The sequence below is a fragment of the Mauremys mutica genome, chromosome 8 (assembly GCF_020497125.1).
Source record: "Mauremys mutica isolate MM-2020 ecotype Southern chromosome 8, ASM2049712v1, whole genome shotgun sequence".
Classification (NCBI taxonomy): Eukaryota; Metazoa; Chordata; order Testudines; family Geoemydidae; genus Mauremys; species Mauremys mutica.
This window is the reverse complement of record NC_059079.1, coordinates 2982852-3000206: the sequence shown is the minus strand read 5'-3', so window position 1 is coordinate 3000206 and position 17355 is coordinate 2982852. Positions and strand designations below refer to the sequence as shown.

At 48.9% G+C, this 17355-nt stretch overlaps 1 protein-coding gene and 7 non-coding genes across 8 annotated transcripts; 2 read left to right on the top strand and 6 right to left on the bottom strand.

Annotated features, from left to right (window-relative positions):
• Positions 1 to 4124: 4124 nt before the first annotated feature.
• LOC123376785 lies at positions 4125 to 4256 on the bottom strand. The gene has a single exon (XR_006581955.1). It is a non-coding gene; the product is annotated as a small nucleolar RNA SNORA35 (small nucleolar RNA).
• A 957-nt stretch (positions 4257 to 5213) lies between these two features.
• Positions 5214 to 11180, bottom strand: RPS8 (ribosomal protein S8). Its single transcript, XM_045028734.1, has 6 exons — positions 10916 to 11180; positions 10192 to 10298; positions 9674 to 9773; positions 7901 to 8076; positions 6694 to 6823; positions 5214 to 5378 (listed from the first exon to the last, which is right to left on the bottom strand). Exons 1-6 carry the CDS (start codon positions 11163 to 11165, stop codon positions 5269 to 5271), a joined length of 873 nt encoding a protein of 290 aa, XP_044884669.1. The 5' UTR covers positions 11166 to 11180; the 3' UTR covers positions 5214 to 5268.
• LOC123376771 lies at positions 5616 to 5686 on the bottom strand. Its single transcript, XR_006581942.1, has one exon. It is a non-coding gene; the product is annotated as a small nucleolar RNA SNORD38 (small nucleolar RNA).
• LOC123376770 lies at positions 7497 to 7569 on the bottom strand. The gene has a single exon (XR_006581941.1). It is a non-coding gene; the product is annotated as a small nucleolar RNA SNORD38 (small nucleolar RNA).
• Positions 9856 to 9961, bottom strand: LOC123376773. Its single transcript, XR_006581943.1, has one exon. It is a non-coding gene; the product is annotated as a small nucleolar RNA SNORD46 (small nucleolar RNA).
• LOC123376769 lies at positions 10369 to 10453 on the bottom strand. The gene has a single exon (XR_006581940.1). It is a non-coding gene; the product is annotated as a small nucleolar RNA SNORD55/SNORD39 (small nucleolar RNA).
• Positions 11181 to 14245: 3065 nt separating the features above from the next.
• On the top strand, positions 14246 to 14361 carry LOC123376759. Its single transcript, XR_006581930.1, has one exon. It is a non-coding gene; the product is annotated as a U5 spliceosomal RNA (small nuclear RNA).
• A 2708-nt stretch (positions 14362 to 17069) lies between these two features.
• LOC123376748 lies at positions 17070 to 17233 on the top strand. The gene has a single exon (XR_006581924.1). It is a non-coding gene; the product is annotated as a U1 spliceosomal RNA (small nuclear RNA).
• The last annotated feature ends 122 nt before the right edge of the window (positions 17234 to 17355 follow it).

Below are 17355 nucleotides of genomic sequence, written 5' to 3'. Positions count from 1 at the left end.
CACGTTACATGCTCAGGCATTTTCCCTCCAGCCAGTCTCCCATCCCCCCGTGCAGATCGTCCTCCCAGGCCAACACCCCCCACTCAGCATTCACAGACCACAGTAGGAACAGTCCCAGTTCGTCACACCTTCCATCTCAGTAAACGAAGAGACCACTTAATCAAGTGCCAACTTCACATTAATTCAGAGATTGCAAAGCCAGCAGGGACCATTGTGATCCTCTAGCACAGTGGTTCTCAAACTGTGGGTCAGGACCCCATTGTAATGGGAGTCACCAGGCCTGGCATTAGACTTGCTGGGACCCAGGAGCTTCAGCCCTGAGTGCCGGGCTTGGGTAAACCCTTGGTAAACTGTTCTAATGGTTTATTACTCTCACTTATCTCCAGTCTGAATTTGCCTAGCTTCAACTTCCAGCCATTGGACCATGATAGACCTTTCTCTGCTAGACTGAAAAGCCCATTAATATTTGCTCCCCATGGAGATAGAGAAGGTTAAGCAGTGACTTGATTACAACCTGTTAGGCTAAATAGATTGAGCTCTTTGAGTCTATTGCTACAAGGCAGGTTTTCTAACCCTTTAAACATTCTCATGGCTCTTCTCTGAACCCGCTCCAATTTAAAAGCATCATTCTTGAATTGTGGGCACCTGAACTGGACACAAGAGTCCAGCAGTGATCACACCAGTGCCAAATAGAGAGAAAACAACCTCTCTGCTCCTATTCAAGATTCCCATTTATACATCTCAGGATCACACTGGGAGTTCATGATCAGCTGACTACCCACAACTGTCAAAGCTTTTCCAGAGCCACTTCTTCCCAGCAGGCCTCCCATTCTGTAAACATCACCAACAATCAACTGAGCTGTGTGTGAGTGGAGCCCTCTCCAGCATGTTTCAGACCAGGAAATAAGCAGAAGAATGAAGTGAAGCGCTGTGGGGGTATTGTGGGCAGATGGATTAGGCATAATCCCAGTCAGCAAGAGACCCGGATTCTATTTCCTACTTCGCTACTGAATTGCTGTGTGATCTTAAACAAATCTTTGCCTCAGTTTCCCCATCTGTGCAATAGGGAATATCCCATGAATGTTCTGACCCATTTGCACTTGCATAGAAAAGAGATGGGGTACTGGCAATGACATTTTTCCAGGATGCCTTTTATTACCTTAAGTCCACCTCTGGCATTTCTTTGGTGGGGGAAGGTGATTCATGCAATATGGTGAAGAGTGCTTGTGTAAACTGTATGGCAAACATCCAGGCCAAGTTCAGGTCTGCTGTAGGCAGGCACAAGTCCCACTAACTTCACAGGAGAGGTACCCAGTTACCTTAACGGTAAATTTGAACCTCCAGTGCCTGCCACATCTCAGACAGCTGCAGCTAAGGGAAAGATGGCCAAATATGCTGTAGTACTAGAGTTTAGACACACCAAAACCAGCTGCACCTCTTATTCTCTCACATAGACAGTGGCGGGCTGGGTACGGAGGACACTGGCTGGGGGTTACATGAGACACAGCCACTTCTTTTGCACATACTCTAAAGTCAGAATCCTTTTTCCTTCCACACGACAGGACTTGGTTCTTGTGCACCTAAAAGGACTCTAGAGAAATAAGTTGTACAATCACCACTTTATACTGCATTAAAAAGCAACGTCTTAAGCACATACACAAACGTTTTTGGTTTAAAAATACAGGTGGTTTAAGCCCAGTGTATACATTTGCACCTATTCCAAAGAAAGATCTGTGTAGAGAGAATTAGTAGTTCTCTGAACTATTCAACCTTTGAAAGGGAAAATAATGTAACCAAGGACTAGTCTACTGAAAAACAAGCTGGGGTGTGAATTTAAAGGGCAATAGCTTTCCTAGGCTATTTCCCCATGTAGACAAGCCCTAATTTCTTGCGTGTATGCAAGTGGTTACTCCACTCTTCTCTGTCACTATTTTAGACTGGATTTGAGGACACTCTTCACTGCCGGCAGTTCCCTCTACAAGCTATCTGCATCCTCTGTTAGAACAGCTCAGCCCTGCTCGTGACTGTCTGCTCCCTCCTGGTTAACAGTATTACTTCTCATTTTGTGGATGGCCGAGCTACATTTGCAATCCTGACCTTCAGGGTTTAGCAAACATTAAGGACGTAAGTGCTCCATGCTATGGGGTGCTCCCAGTGCTAACAGAGGTTTGTACAAAGACCAAGGGCGTTGTTATAGTTTATAGGTAAAAAATAGGAAAGTGACGCCAGCAACTGTTTATATGGCCATGTTCACATGCAGTTATTCCTTCTGTGTACATATGTTACTGTAACTAGCTGCACAACTAACACGGGGGAGTTATATAAAGATCTGCGATGTCTGGTATCATACTGAGGCATAAAGATAAAATACCTCCTTGAGAGGAATAAAGCCAGAGCCCATCTTAGAGCTATTTCAGGTTGTCTGCAAGCAGGAAAACAATACAAGCAGGCTACACTGGTTTAGTAGCTTCTCTAGCCACAGGGGCTGTGACTTCTAGCACATGGGCTAAATAAAAGCTTTATGCAGCCCAGACATTTGAAACCAATTGTGCACCTTCTCCACTGTCCCCTAGTGGATGGAATAGCTCACCACCAAGAAGGCGGTGGTCACCTTGCTAGGACACAAGAGCAAACTCAAGAAATAAGGAGAAAGGAACCGACTTGCATAGCACAAAACACTTGTTGGGTGAATTCTAAGTTCTAAGAAGTCTGCACCTTTCTTCGATTCAAACACTGAGCTGCATTTCCAGCCTGATAACCTATAGGAGACTTAGACAAGCACGTTCAAGCAGACGACTTGTTTAGTTTGATGCAGATGAGAATCTTGCGTCTCACATGGTTTTCATTCCCTAATAGGGTAATTTCAGCTAAGAAAAAAACAAACAGGAAGGGGTGCATCTTTTCACCACGGAGAAGTGACACCAAGGTTCCCTGAGGATCTGTACTGGGACCAGTGCTGTTCAACATACTGACAAGTGATCTGGAAAAGGGGGTGAACTCTGAGATGGCAAAATTTGCAGACAATACGAAATTACTCAAGACAGTTAAGTTGAAAGCTGACTGCAAAGAATTACAAAGCAGTCTCACTAAACTTGGAGACTGGATAACAAAATGGCAGATGGAATTCAATGTGGTAAGTGCAAAGTAATGCACTTTGGAAAATATCCCAAGTATACATCAAAACGATGTGGCCTAAATTAGCTGTTTCCACTCAAGAAAGAGACCATGTGTGGATATCCACAAGTCATATTGTATATTTCTCTGAAAACATCCACTCAATGTGCAGCGGCACTGAAAAAAAGCTAACTATGTTAGGAACCACTAGGAAAGGAACAGATAAAACAGAAAATATCGTAATGCCAATATAGAAACCCATGATACGCCCAAGCCTTGGATACTTTGTCCAGTTCTGATAACCGATATCAGAAAAGATATTACAACTGAAACAGGTAAAGAAGGGCAACACAAGTGACTGGGGTAGGAACAGTTTCCATACAAGGAGAAATTAAAGGCTGGACCTTTACGTTTAGAAAAGAGACAGCTAAGGAAGGATACGATAGAAGTCTATAAAATCACTTTCTCTATGCCATTCATGAATAGGGGTGTGTTATTTACCCCTTCACATAACACAAGAAACAAGGGTCACCCAATGAAATGAATAGGCAGCACACACAAAGAAGTACTTCTTCACACAACACAGTCAAGCTTGTGGAAATCATTGCCTGGGGATGTTGTGAAGGCCAAAAGTAAAACCAGATTTTAAAAAGGTCACAGAGGATAGATCCCTCAATGGCTACAAGCCATGAGGTCAGGGATGCCACCCCATGCTCTGGGTGTCCCTAAGTTTCCAGATGTCCTTAAGCCTCCAACTGCCTGAAATGGGACTGGATGACAGGGGATAGTCACTTGAAATTGCCCTGTTCTGTTTATTCCCTCTGAATCATCTGGCATCAGCCACTGTCAGAAGACAGGCTACTGGGCTAGATGGACCTTTGGCCTGACTCAGTACAGACATTTGTACGTTGGAAAATAATTTTGTTCACCCATGTTCAGGGTCTGGCACCTCAGATGCGCAATTGACAGCAACCTCCTGTCCACTGGATGGTAGGTGAAGAGAAAGGGAAGTTTGTACCCAACTATCAAAAGAGACAGACCACTGAAATAGCCTGGCCCTTCTGCTAGAAGGGAGTTCATCTTGCACTGTAATGAGACTCAGGAGGTCAAGGAGGAGACCAACCAGCCACTCAGCAGTGCAGCACCAGTTCTACCCAAAGGCTAACTTGAAATAGAACCAACTGAAATTGTAGAGTAACTTCTCGACCAAGCAGGAAACTGTAAATGTTGGTTAAATGTACTAGTTCAAAATACGTACTGGGTGTGTGGCGTTCGGAGGAGCACTACAGAGCACTCACAGCTGCAGAATATTGAGTGAAACAGCTGAGTAAGATTTTAAAAGTTACATTTGAGAGTTAATAGCACACTGTACCTGCTACAATAGAAGTTACAGTGTCCAGATAACAGTGATGGGGCAGAGAAAAAAAAGATGCCTGGCTATCGATTCTCATGTCGCAGTGTCTAAGCTGTTCCACAAACGGATGTCTGAAAGGAAAACAAGTCAGCAGGTCTCTCTTAAATAAACCCTATTAGCCAAAGCTCTCTGTATAAAATGTAAATCAATGTACAGATCGGAACCAGTGTCCAAAACAGGAAATGTTTCCAAATGGAGATTTTCCCAGCACCCAGTAAAAAGACCCCATTGGTGCCGTATTGGGTTAGCAGCTACAGGTTATTAACACCTCCTGTAACGAATCAAGTACAGGAGACAGAACAGACTAGATAGACCACAGGTCTGCTCCAGTCTAGCAATCCCCATTTACAGCAAACATAGCCGTGTATCAGAAACACCCCTGTACATCGGCAATCTAGAACAGCTAGAATTACATCAATGGTGCAGACTACAAACTGCTGCACAAACCAAGCCACTAACAACCCCCCTTTCTCCACACTTGTGTTTGCCCCATTAAGTCGCTCCTACACATTTCCTGCTAGGTCCTATCTTAGCACTGGGGCTTGCAGCTTCAGCGCTTTCCTAGGGCTGAAAGCATGGAGCGAGCAGAAAGTCCTGATTATAGCCCCTTTGCTTTCAAGTCTTTGCAGGAGAAAGGAGCTTCCCAAGCCCTGCCTCACTCCCCAAACAAATAAGCACACTACCCTTTTATAACAAGACTCAGGGGTTTTTATTCGGTCTTTTAGTTGTGTATCGTACATTCATTTGCCTTTCCTGGCCCTGATCTTCCTCAGGTAGAATTCTAGTTCCTTGCCTTCCAGAATATAGCCGTCTGCTCGGCCACACTGTCCAGGTCTGGAGGCGATGCAAGCTGCAATGAGAAGTCAGTCATTAGGTCAGGGAAAAAGAAACAGGAGCTACATTGCTACGGACTCTCACATCACAGTGTCCATTCAAACAAGCTGGACTCTTTCTTGCCCTCTACGGTCAACCTTTCTTGGCCTATTCAAACAATCAATATGTTAGTGAGCATCTCCCTGAAAGGATCCTACTCAGGCACAGCTGTGGGGCTATGCAAGTGTGAGGGGAAGATATGCACTAGTGAAGTCCTCTTCAGATTTCCAATTTTCATCATTTAAATTCAGTAGCAGAACTGGACAGTGTTCTCATCACCAGAAGACTTCAGAATACCAGGCCACCCATGCACAACGGCAGATAGGCTTAACAAGTAACACCTTTCACCTAAGAAAGCTGCTCACCGCAGAGAGGATGCACAAGCAGCCTTCGGGCTTGTCTTCAGCACAGTACTGAAGACACTACTAAGCCAAAGGAGAGCTTCTCCCATTGACTTAGCGCTGTCTACCCCGGGGGTTATGTTGGTATAACTATGTTGTTCAGGGGTGTGGATTTTTCACACCCCTGAGCGACATAGTTAGAACGATACAGGTCTGTAGTGCAGACCTGGCCGTAGGCTTTTCACAACACTGGCAAGTCTTACCAGAGAAAGGTTTATAGAGAATGATCACTAGCCAGGGCTGAGCAATTCCAGGAGCTGAACAAACATGCCAGCTGTGACGTGGAAAATTTTTCCTTTTCACCAAGACCAAAACTGCTGGACCCTCCAGAATCCACATACATGAAAGGAAAGCTGTGGCTAATATCCAGTAAAACATTTACAGCTAGGCATGGAAGGATTTGTTTTTTTTTTAAATCGGTAGATGTCCATTTCACCATACAAGCACAAGCTGATTAAAAACATTTCCAGCGAGATTTCCAGCTAGCGCTATTTTAGAACTTCTTAACAATTTGATTTAAAGATATTTACTTGGTAGATTTTGACACAATGCTCATAATTTGGGTTTTAATTAATCTCAACATCTACGGTCATTAAATAATTACTAGGGGCTAACACCCCCATAATTTCCTGCAACTGTGAAAAATTTAAAATAGATAAAAATATTTAAAAACAAACACAGATAACTGTCAAAATTATAAAAATCAAGTTCTGCCAAGCCTATTTAAACCGATGAACTCTCCCATCACTTTCAATCTGCACCTCTGCATGGCTTTATCAGGTTGGCTAATTCAGACAGGATTTTAGAAACACTAAGAAGAATAGCTTCTGCTCTGGCACCTTCTCTTTGTGCCTGTATAGTCCACCGAGTTCTCCCTCCCTGGGGACTCACCAAGCAGCTTTCCCTGCTGGAATTGTTCCTCCAGGAGGCCGCTGATCTTGGCGTTCTTCTTCCGCTCATCATATTTCTTCTGGATCTTCTTTGAACGCTTTTTGTTTAAGATTTCCTCCTCTTCAGGAGTCTGAAACAAAGCCAAAGAAAGAACTGAGAATAGGCTGCGTTTAACTGTATAGCTGTCCACCTTTTTGTTACAGTCCTAGCCCAAAACATGCCTGATCGCATGTGGAGAACACAGGGTAGGAGAGGTGGCTACTGACAGTGAATGAGTGAAAGCAATTGCCCCCCCCCATCTCCCAGCAATGACTGCTGTTAGTCATTGTCCGTGCACATAGAATAGGCAACCTCTGCTAGCCAAAACCCTTAGATACGAGGCATGAATGCAACTACAAACTCCATCCAGCCTTTCCAGTTTGTTGACAGGGCCAGGGATCAGGCTCCGGAAGGGATATGCACTACACAGGCACATGAAACACTTTCTATGGTTTGTCCTTTTGGAAGTATGAACTACCCCCCTCCCCAAAAATCAACTTAATCTCCCTTCCCCCAATCACACAGACTGGAGTAATGATCTGAATGTGTCTCCAAACAATCAGACAATGAGAACAGGCCAACCTTCACCCACTATCCAACAATAAACTGAACAGTCCAAATACTAACCCCCCCACCCCCCCCAAAAAAAACCCACCATTGCAGGCAGGACCCAAATTCCTATGTAACTGACTAACATGCAGGAATCTGCTCTAGAAGCAGAAGCTTGTTCCCCGCAGTGAGGACCCAACTTGCCCCTGCAAAGTCTTCTTCAGCGTCACAAGTTGTCATCGCTCTCCATTCAGTAGCAGAACTGGACAAAGTTATCATCATCAGAAGACCAAGGAAGCTCTCGGGGCAGATCCCTCCACTAATCTAACTCTGCCGGGTGCAAAATCCACGGGGATGGCTCTGTGGAACAACGGTTTTAAGGAACCAACATTCCCTTTGGAACAGCCATGTGACTCCAAATGAGAACATCTCAAAAAGCTAGAATTGGTCTGGAATGCGATTCTGAGATACTTTGTTTAAAACTGCTAAGCAGAAGGGACAGCAGTGACTGGTATTAAGCAAGGCAGGGACACAGTGCAGACTCTGCAATCTCTGCCCAGCAGGCAGACTGGCATGATTCACATAGCATCAAGAACGAATTTCTCAGGCCAGCACATACCAGTTTAGCGCCCTTCTTGCGTCCAAGAGGCAAGGCATAGTGGGCTTCATACCACTGTCGGTATGGGGTACTGTCAACGAGAACGATGCAGTTCTTCACCAGGGTCTTTGTCCTCACTAGCTCATTGTTGGAAGCATTGTAGACCACATCAATGATTCTGGTCTTGCGGGTGCAGCCTTGGAAAACAAGGGAATTAAACAAACTCCACACAAGCCAGACAAGCTTTTACAATGGATGCATCATAAACATGCGAAGCAGACAACACAGCATCTTCAGTGCTCAATCCATGCTGGGAGCCACGCCTCCAACTACTTGGCAAGTTTATCCTCCAACTACTTGGCAAGTATTTTCAGTATATCCTTTCCTCTCCCAGTGTAGCCTATATGGGTTCAGGAAAGAGACCTGCAAATGGAAGGCTACACACGCTCTAAATAAAGCACTAGATGCACAGGACCATGCTGGAGTTTAATCCTCCTCCTCCCCGGTCTCATTTGTGGAAATCAAACTTCTCATCTGAAAGTTATTACCACACAAGTTGCATAAATGGCAAATGCAGAGAGTCAAGGCCCAATCCTGTGAATCCTTCCTACCATGGATAATCAACCCCATGGAAGTGAATGGGACTCCCCCCCTCAGAAAGCACTACACTCTGTTTGCAGGATCAAGACTTTATTTCAGAATTCGAGCAGCAAGCTAGGTTTCCCACCCTCCACAGGCCTCTAGAGATCACAGATCACTCCACAGTGGGGTAAATCACAATTTTATGGTAGTTGTCATTTTGCTTTAATAAGTTTGCCATCCCTGGGGACTCAAGTCTTTAATTTGTCCACAGGAGAAGCACAGCAGCAATGCTGGCTTTCCCCACACTGCTCAGCAGGGCTGGCTCATGCCTGTTGGTTAGGGCATTCAATTTTTGGCCTCCTTGCTGAGATTGCTAACAAGGGATGGGGATTTTCACAGTACGGATACTTCTCCACTAGTAACTGGAAAGAGACCATTTCCCCTCTATCTCATGTGAGACAAGCCACTTTTCAGTCATCATTAACCTGCACCAGATTTACTATTTATTATTTGTATTACAGAAGCATCCAAAGAGACAGCCAAGATTGGAGTCCACTAGTTTCAACATGGCACAAGCAAAAGACACTCTTTGCCTCCAGGAGTACTGATGACTGCAGTAGAAGGGTTGTATATCCCCCTCCTCTCACCTTAATGCCTTACTCCTTTTTAAAACCTCTTCTCCACCCTCCAACCCTGTTGCAGGGCATTCTCCTTCAAAACCACTTGTTCCAGCAAACCATCAAGGACCTCACACTCTCCTTTCTCCTTGACTGTTTTCTCTTACTTTATTTAGATAACAAACACTTGGGAACAGGGAGCACTTTCTGCTGAAAGCTGTAAATCATCACCAATGATTTGACAATCATCATTTGTTTTTAATGTGAAAACTCCATGGATAGCTGCTCCCCGCCTGAGAGGAGAGCGTCTGTGAGCAATGCACTCAGTGTAACTATGACATTCCTATCACTGTGAGCTTTACAGAGGCCTCCAAGACTTCTAATAAGCCCACCTAAGGTCAAAGTTATCATCATTATTCACACTGCTCCAGAACCAAACACTGTACAGACAACCACATTGCTGAAGATCAGCATCCAAGCTGTTTGCTTGTATCATTCCTCCAGTCCAGCAGTAGCACGGATGGCTGACACAGCAAGAAAAAGACACGGTCGCTTTCTAGATGCGAAAGGCCCGCATTCTCATCTTTCTACTTACATTCAGAGCCCCAAGAGAAGTTGCCAACATCCAAGCGCAGAGCACGATATTTCTTGTTACCACCACGAACCCTCACTGTGTGAATTCGGCGTGGGCCAATCTGTGACAACAACAAAAACAGAGCTGCTAACAAAACAATAGCCTCAGGGAAGGGCAGACAGTGAGTTTCAGGTTGAAAGGCAATATGGTCAGTGTAACTATGACAGATCCTAGCACTGGCAGGTGCCGTAATTGCGACCAAAACGGTCCATAGTACCCACCTAAGGTGAAGTTCTCATCATTCCAATTGCCGTCTAACCCACTAACACTCTGAACTGATGTAATGCTGAAATCCCACAGGCAGGGGGGAAGTGCCACTGCTCAGAGGAGCACAGGCAGAAATTAAGAGTACGGATTGAGAAAGCAGGGCATTTTCACAAGCCCTTATCACTGCCGTATGAAGCCAGAAAGTAACACAGCATTTTCAAAGCTGGCTAGGGCAGCAACATCCAGTTATCCCCAACGACCAAATCCCCCACCTTGGTGTTGGCAGGAGGTCGCCCCAACTCATACTTCCTCTTCTTGTGGTAGGGCTTCCTTTTGCCCCCAGTCTTGCGTCGCTTGTGCCAGTTGTCCCTAGAGATACCTGGGTTAAACCAAAAAGCACCAGGTCAGATAGGCAGACGAGCCCGCCCGACTGTACATCAGCAAGGCTCTGAGTACTCAGCTCTCCAAGGTTGATTTCCACATGGTGCATTCGGTCTAATGCAGCAATTAGAGAAGCTTCATCACGGATACTCAAGAGCCCCCCCCCCGAAGCGTTCAGCAAACCCAGCACACGGCAACAAAGGAAACTGTCCCCTCCCAGACTGGGGCCTTTGCGAGCACGAGCCCTGCACCCCAGCCCGCGCTCACACCCACCTGGGTGCAGGGCGAGTCCGGCTGCGCTGAGGCCTCACGCCCGCTGCAGGGCCCCCCAAGCCGGGGGGCGGGGGAAGGCGGCGGCGGCGACGGGGGGGCTCCAGACCCGCAAGGCCCCACAGCCGGAGGAAGCGGGAGGGGGGGAGCTCTGGGGCTGCAGCCCCACCCCCCGGAGGAGGCAGCGGGCCCGCCCCAGCCCCCGCCGCGCTGGACCCCAGCATCCTCCCTCCTCCCAGCCCGCAGGCCCGCGGCACCCCCCACGCCGCGCCCGGTCCCGCGCCGCCGGCCCTGCGGGCGGATGGCGGCGGATGGCGGCAGGCCCGGAGCCGCGGCCCTACTCACCCATCCCGAGCGGCGCCGGCTGCAAAGAGGGGCCGCAAAGGCTCACGGGGCGGTTTGTGGGGCCGAGATCTCGCGAGACGTATACGTCATCCCGCCGAGCCCGGGAGGGCCACTGACTTACGACATCCCCCGGCGACCCACGCACGTGCGGCTGACGTAATGGCTCGGGGACTACGTAGGTTCCGGAGGGGGGGGAAGCGCTGGTAGCGGTTACTTCCCGCCCCCCTCCTAGGCCCCGGGCACGGCTCATGTGGCGGGCGGGCCGCGCGCCCCTGCACCCTGGGCACAGACCCGCCCCCAGGCCGGGGGGATGGACCCGCCGAGACCCCCTGTCGCCCCGGGCCAGGGCGTGGGCCCTCGAATGATGGAGCTGGGCCTGCCCCTTGCCACAGTGCGGGCCACGGCTCCGCCCCGGGACCCCCCCCCGTCTCCAGTGACTGCCCCGTAGACAGGCACCCCCGCGTGCCCTGGGAACCCCCACCCCATCTCCAGTGACTGCCCCGTAGACAGGCACCCCCGCGTGCCCCGGGAACCCCCCCCCCCCGTCTCCAGTGACTGCCCCGTAGACAGGCACCCCCGGGAACAGCCCCCACCGAATAACTGCCCGATAGACAGACACCCTTGGGAACAGCCCCCCCTCCAATAACTGCCGCTTCGACAGACATCCCTGTGCACCCCGGGAGCACCCCCCCTCCAATAACTGCCCCTTTGACAGACACCCCCATGCCCCAGGAACACCCCCCCTCCAATAACTGCCCCTTTGACAGACATCCCTGCGTGCCCCAGGAACACCACCCTCTCCAGTAACTGCCCTTCAATAGACACCCCCGCGTGCCCGGAGAACAGCCCGGACTAGGCCCGGCTCCCCCCAAGGCAGCAAGAACAGCCCCATGCACAAACATTGTCCTCCAGGTCTTGGTAGCAACCCTGTGACGTGCCCCAGGAACAGTCCCACCTCGGGAATATCTTTACACACCCCAGGGAAACTCCTGCTAATAGCCTGCCACACTCCCTCCATGAGCAAAAATCTCACAGGAACGGTTGACAGCCCCAGATGCTAACAGCAGTAAAAGCCAGGACAGGTTCTAATCTCCAAGGCTGTGTGTGGCCCTTTCTCAGGGAGTGAGGGCTGAGCATGTGGCGGCACTGTCTGAAGAGTCACGGTTTCATCAGGATCTGTGTTGCTTTTAAACAAATTGAAGGTGAAATGTTCTTTATAGTCCCCCATCTTTTCTGGTCTAGCACTTTGCATGAGAGGCTCGTATGAAAGTGGCTAAGAGGCCTGTGTGACCTGGATTGTAGAATAGAGTGAAATAGGCTGAGGGAACTGGGATTATTTAGTCTGCAGAAGAGAAGAATGAGGGGGGAGTTGATCGCTGCTTTCAATATCTGAAAGGGGGTTCCAAAGAGGATGGATCTAGACTGTTCTCAGTGGTACCAGGTGTCAGAACAAGGAGCAATGGTCTCAAGTTGTGGTGGGGGAGGTTTAGGTTGGATATTAGGAAAACCCTTTTTCACTAGGAGGGCGGTGAAGCACTGGAATGGGTTACCTAGGGAGGTGGTAGAATCTCCTTCCTTAGAGGTTTTTAAGGTCAGGCTTGACAAAGCCCTGGCTGGTATGATTTAGTTGGGGATTGGTCCTGTTTTGAGCAGGTGGTTGGACAAGATGACCTCCTGAGGGCCCTGCCAACTCTGATATTCTATGATTCTATGCCCTGAAAGGCATGTCCTGGCTTCAGTTTATATGGAGGTGCCATATCCTTTTGATGTAAAAAGAAATCACGAATTAAACATCTGTCCTTTAGTGTTTCCATATTAGCTCCTAACCTTTGATTGTCCTGTATTTATTGGGAGAAATGGAGCAGTGATCCTCCAGCCCCATTCAAATTCTCTCCAGGCCTGGAAACACATACTTTCATCAACAATTCTAGCTGTAGGTTAGTTACCTAAACTAAAAACGGCTGAGCAGCAAAGAAAGGGCTGGGCAGCAAAAAAAGCACCAGCCCCCTGGTGGGATCTGGCACTTTGTAACCTGATTTAAATAACACTTCAGATTCTTGCATGCAGTATAGTTGTTGCCGGGTCCAGTCCCAGGAATCCAGGAGATTAGAGAGACAAGGCAGGGGAGGTAATATCTTGTGTTGTAGACCACCTTCTGCTAGGGAAAGAGTGCAGCTTGCATTTTGCTTCTCTCTCCCCACCAGAAGTTGGTCCAATACAAGAATGACCTCCCCTGCCTTGTCTCACGTCAGTTTCTCATCAGTGCAGGTCGGGTGTTGTCAGCCACTCCAGATATTAAACTGATAAGAACAGATTTACATTTTATTAGAGAATATTTATAATAAATGATACAAAGTGTTTGAAGCATCAGTTATTGTGTCATTGGGGGTAATATACAGGTTGTGGGGGCATGTTAATGTTTTGGTGTTAGGCAGCATATACATATACACAGTCTGTCATGTCCCCAATGCGGGGTATACGGTGGGTGAGCTCAAGGTAGAGCCAGTATACAGTGAGGGTACATCACTCATACAAACGGGTTACAGATAGTCATGGCCATGAATAAGCAGGCTGAATAATGGGGCTGGGATGACCCTCACATGGTGGAATACAGTTTGGTGGGTTCAGGGCTTAGGGGATAGAGTCCGACAAACTAGAAGGCCATTTGATCCCTTTTGTTACCTGCAAAGTGAGGCTGAGTGCACAGGCAGGCAGCGCCGTCTGAAGCTGTTCCCGTGTATCAAGGTGAGCTGCAGCTCAGCGAACCCCAAGGATCTGAGCGAGGCGAGCTACTTTGCAGCAGAAGCAGACCAAGCAGCAGGTACAACGCAGGGTCGCACCCTGGCCGGCAGATAGAATCTCGTGTCCGAGATCCCGGCTCCCGTTACTTTGCAAAGTGTGTGCGTTTGCTCCGGGCTTTAGCTGTGGGCCAAGTGCCCTCTGGCTTCTCGTCCGGGCTCCGTCCTCTATGCGCCTGGGCATCAGCGGGACTGTCTCAGGAGAGCAGCTGCCCCACCCCCCGCATCATCCCAATCTCCGCCTAGCTGGGGAACGAGCAGGGGCAGCCCGGAGAAAAAACTCCTTTCAGCGAGGACGGGCCGGAGCATCTTATTTGCATACCCACAGTGCATTGCGCTCACTTAAGCGAGTCCCTGGTCAAGGGGCTGGTTTTGCTCCCTGTGTCCCCGGTTCCGATGATCAAAGTCGGTCTGTAAATCGGTTCAATGCCATTTTCTCTAAAAGCTAGTGATTTAGCGGGCTATGAGGTAGTCACCCTGACCTTACAGGTTCTCGCGTTTGCCTCCACACCTCTTCAGCCAAGCGATAAGTATACTCTGGTTTCTCTTCATATCGTATAAATCTTTCGCCTTTTACTAAAGATTTCCGTGGAGAGGAACATTTATGAGTTTCTACTCAATTTTTTGAGGCTTCACTTCGGTGAAGCTACCCTTTGTTGTTAAAAACAGATTAATGTTTTATAAGAAAGTGGCTGTTTCTGTTTTCTTTCTGATAGCCAGCAGTGACTCGCTAGTAGTAAGAGCCGACCTTTTGGTCATAAGTTCACTGTGCTAGTAACTTTTGTTTGGTTTGTTATTATTGATAAGTAGAGCACAGACAGCTCTTTTTATTTATCTTTTTAGTTTCTAGTTATTTGTCCACACAAGATCTGTAAGGAGTTATTTTATGAAAGTTTTTCTGGCAGTTCTTTGAGTTTTGTCGGTTCTTTCCTGTATTCCTTCATTTTCAGATTCAGGACATTAACCAATCCCCAGTCGCGGTTCTTTTTTCGCACACTCTCTACCTTGATCTACAGATTTTCTGTTCATATTTTAGGATAGAAAATAGAGCACTCGTAGTATGGTTCTAAATGAGGTAAACCAAAGAATTCGCTTGCAACTAGTGGCATTTTTCCCCATGTTTTTTCTATATTTGTGGTAATTCATTCGTCATTTTAGATTTGTAACTCCAATTTGTAGCTGAAAAGATGTAAAATGGAAGCAGTCCTGCTATGATAAACGCTGCTTTTCCTTTTTAGGTCCTAACTTCCTTTTGATTATCTTGCGGCAGATTTTTGTGCTTGAAGCCGGACCTGATAGACTCCAGTTCCCTGATTCGCTCAGCACTATCTCGCGTCACCCTGCTTTCAAAACGTAGTGCTTTAGCCCTGGTGGTGTTTTTGGAGGCACCTTATTGATACTGTTTCGGGTACAAATATTTTGCTTTTTGTTAAAGTTTTCTGTAGAGAAAAATATTTTTGCGTTTCTTTCTGTTTTTTTTTCAAGCTTAATTTTGATGAAATTGCTCCTTGTTATGTGCAAAAAAAAAAAGTCGAATGTAACACATGCTAAATTTTTTTGTTATAATTTCTATCATCAAAATTGGTTGGCTTCTGTGTTAATTTTTTTCTGGGGAAGTTAGAATGAACATTGAGGTAGCTTTTCATTAGGGGTCTCTTTTTGCCTTCAGGAAGCTGAAGCCTAGAGGGGGTGGAGACTGAGATGAGGGGTTTGAACACACGAAGCAGCCGGGTGCAATGCCAGACTGCACCCCTACAGGGCTTTCCTCTGAGGTGGGAGGCTGCTCGGTGCTCCCCAGCTCTACCCCGGCTCTCCGCTGGTGGGTTAAGGAGCTGTGCGGTGGCTGCAGGCTAGCGAAGCCCAGCCGCGGGGGAAGCCGCCCGCTCTTTGCTGCCCCCGGGCAGGCTGCTCTAACCACAGGGGGTGGGGCGAGAGACCCCGCAGGCTCCGAGCAGTGGCCAATCCGGCCCCGACATCTGCCCAGGGCGGCTCAGCGGGCCTTGCAACGGCCCTTTCCGCGGGCACCCCGGAGTCGCCAGCGCCCCGAGCCCGCCTGCACCGCCCGAGGTGCAGAGCCCGGCACTAGCAGGCTCCGGGCCCGGGGTCGTCTCCTGCGTAGCCCCGGGTACCCAATGCGCGGAGCTGCTCCTGGAGCAGCTGCAGGGATCCCGGGAGCCGCGCCCCGCCCAGAGCTGCATTCCAGGGGCTGCAGCTGCAGCTCAGACGCCCGGGCTCCCCGGTGCTCTCAGACCTACAGTGGATGCTTATTTGAATACCCATAATGCATTGCGCATCGTGCCCTGCGTCCCTGGGCTGGATTTGCTCCCAGAGATCCTGGTTCCGATGGTAAAACTCGGGCTTCAAGCCGGCCCGTGCAATAGGCTGTGGAAGGGGGAGGATTTGCGGGCTGCCCCTCTGAGCTTATATTGTGAAAAAAACCAGAGCGCTGGTGATTCATGAATTGAAGTTGTGCTAATGGTTACATTGCTCAGACATCTCTACGGGTTCTTTACATGGAACCTCTCTCGAGAAGAAAAAATACTGTTTACCATTTATTTAGAGCTCAAAGTATTAGAGAGATGTTCTTCCAACGGGGGCTAGTGTGTGTCCTGTATTCATCTTGCTGTTTGGTTTCATATGTTTTTAGTACTAGTGATTTGCTGAGACCTTGCATACTGTAGAAAATAACTTTCAGGTATGTATTGAGCAATATTTTTATTCTCCTCCCTGGTCATTTGTCCAGTCTTCCACTTCTTCAAACAGCGCTGCCTGCCAGTGCACTCAGCCTCACTTGGCAGGTAACAAAAGGGATCGAGTGGCCGTCCAGTTTCTGGAGAGCGGCTGACAACACCCGACCTTCTGCCCTGAGGAGACACTGACGAGAGCCAAGGCAGGGGAGGTCATTCCTGTATGGGACCAACTTCCGGTGGGGAGAGAGAGAGAGAGCGAGAGAGAGAAGCGACACGCAAGCTGCGGTCTTTCCCCAGCAGCAGGTGGGCCCCGCCGTCTCGCTGATGGCCTGGCTTCCCCGGACGGGACCCGGCTACCACGACAGGGCACGCAAGAGCGGCGGCAGGGGGAGGGGCCCGAGCGGAGGGGCGGAGCCGCGGGAGCGGGTATGCAGATCTGTGTGCGAGCAGAGCATTGTGGGAGCGGACGCAGGCTGCCCAGCAGGGCCCGACTTTGGCGCCGGGAGCTCAGCGTGGAGAAGGGAGGGGCTCCGGAGCCGCGTCGGGGCAGCTGTCGGCAGTGGGGGCCGGTGTGGGCGAGGCCGGCGGTCGGGGCGCGGCGGTCCGCCCCGTGTGTTATAAGTGAGGGGCGAGCGAGGGCGGGCGGCGGCCGGGCGGCAGGAACTCATACTTACCTGGCAGGGGAGATACCATGATCACGAAGGTGGTTTTCCCAGGGTGAGGCTCATCCATTGCACTGCGGGTGTGCTGACCCCTGCGATTTCCCCAAATGCGGGAAACTCGACTGCATAATTTGTGGTAGTGGGGGACTGCGTTCGCGCTCTCCCCTGATGATTGGTTAAAAAACAGAAAACTGAAAGTGAGCTGGTTATGCTTTGTGCAATGCAGAGTTAACTTAAAGGACAGCAGTTTTTGTTCTGTGCCTTTGGGACTGTTCTTCTCCACAGGCTCT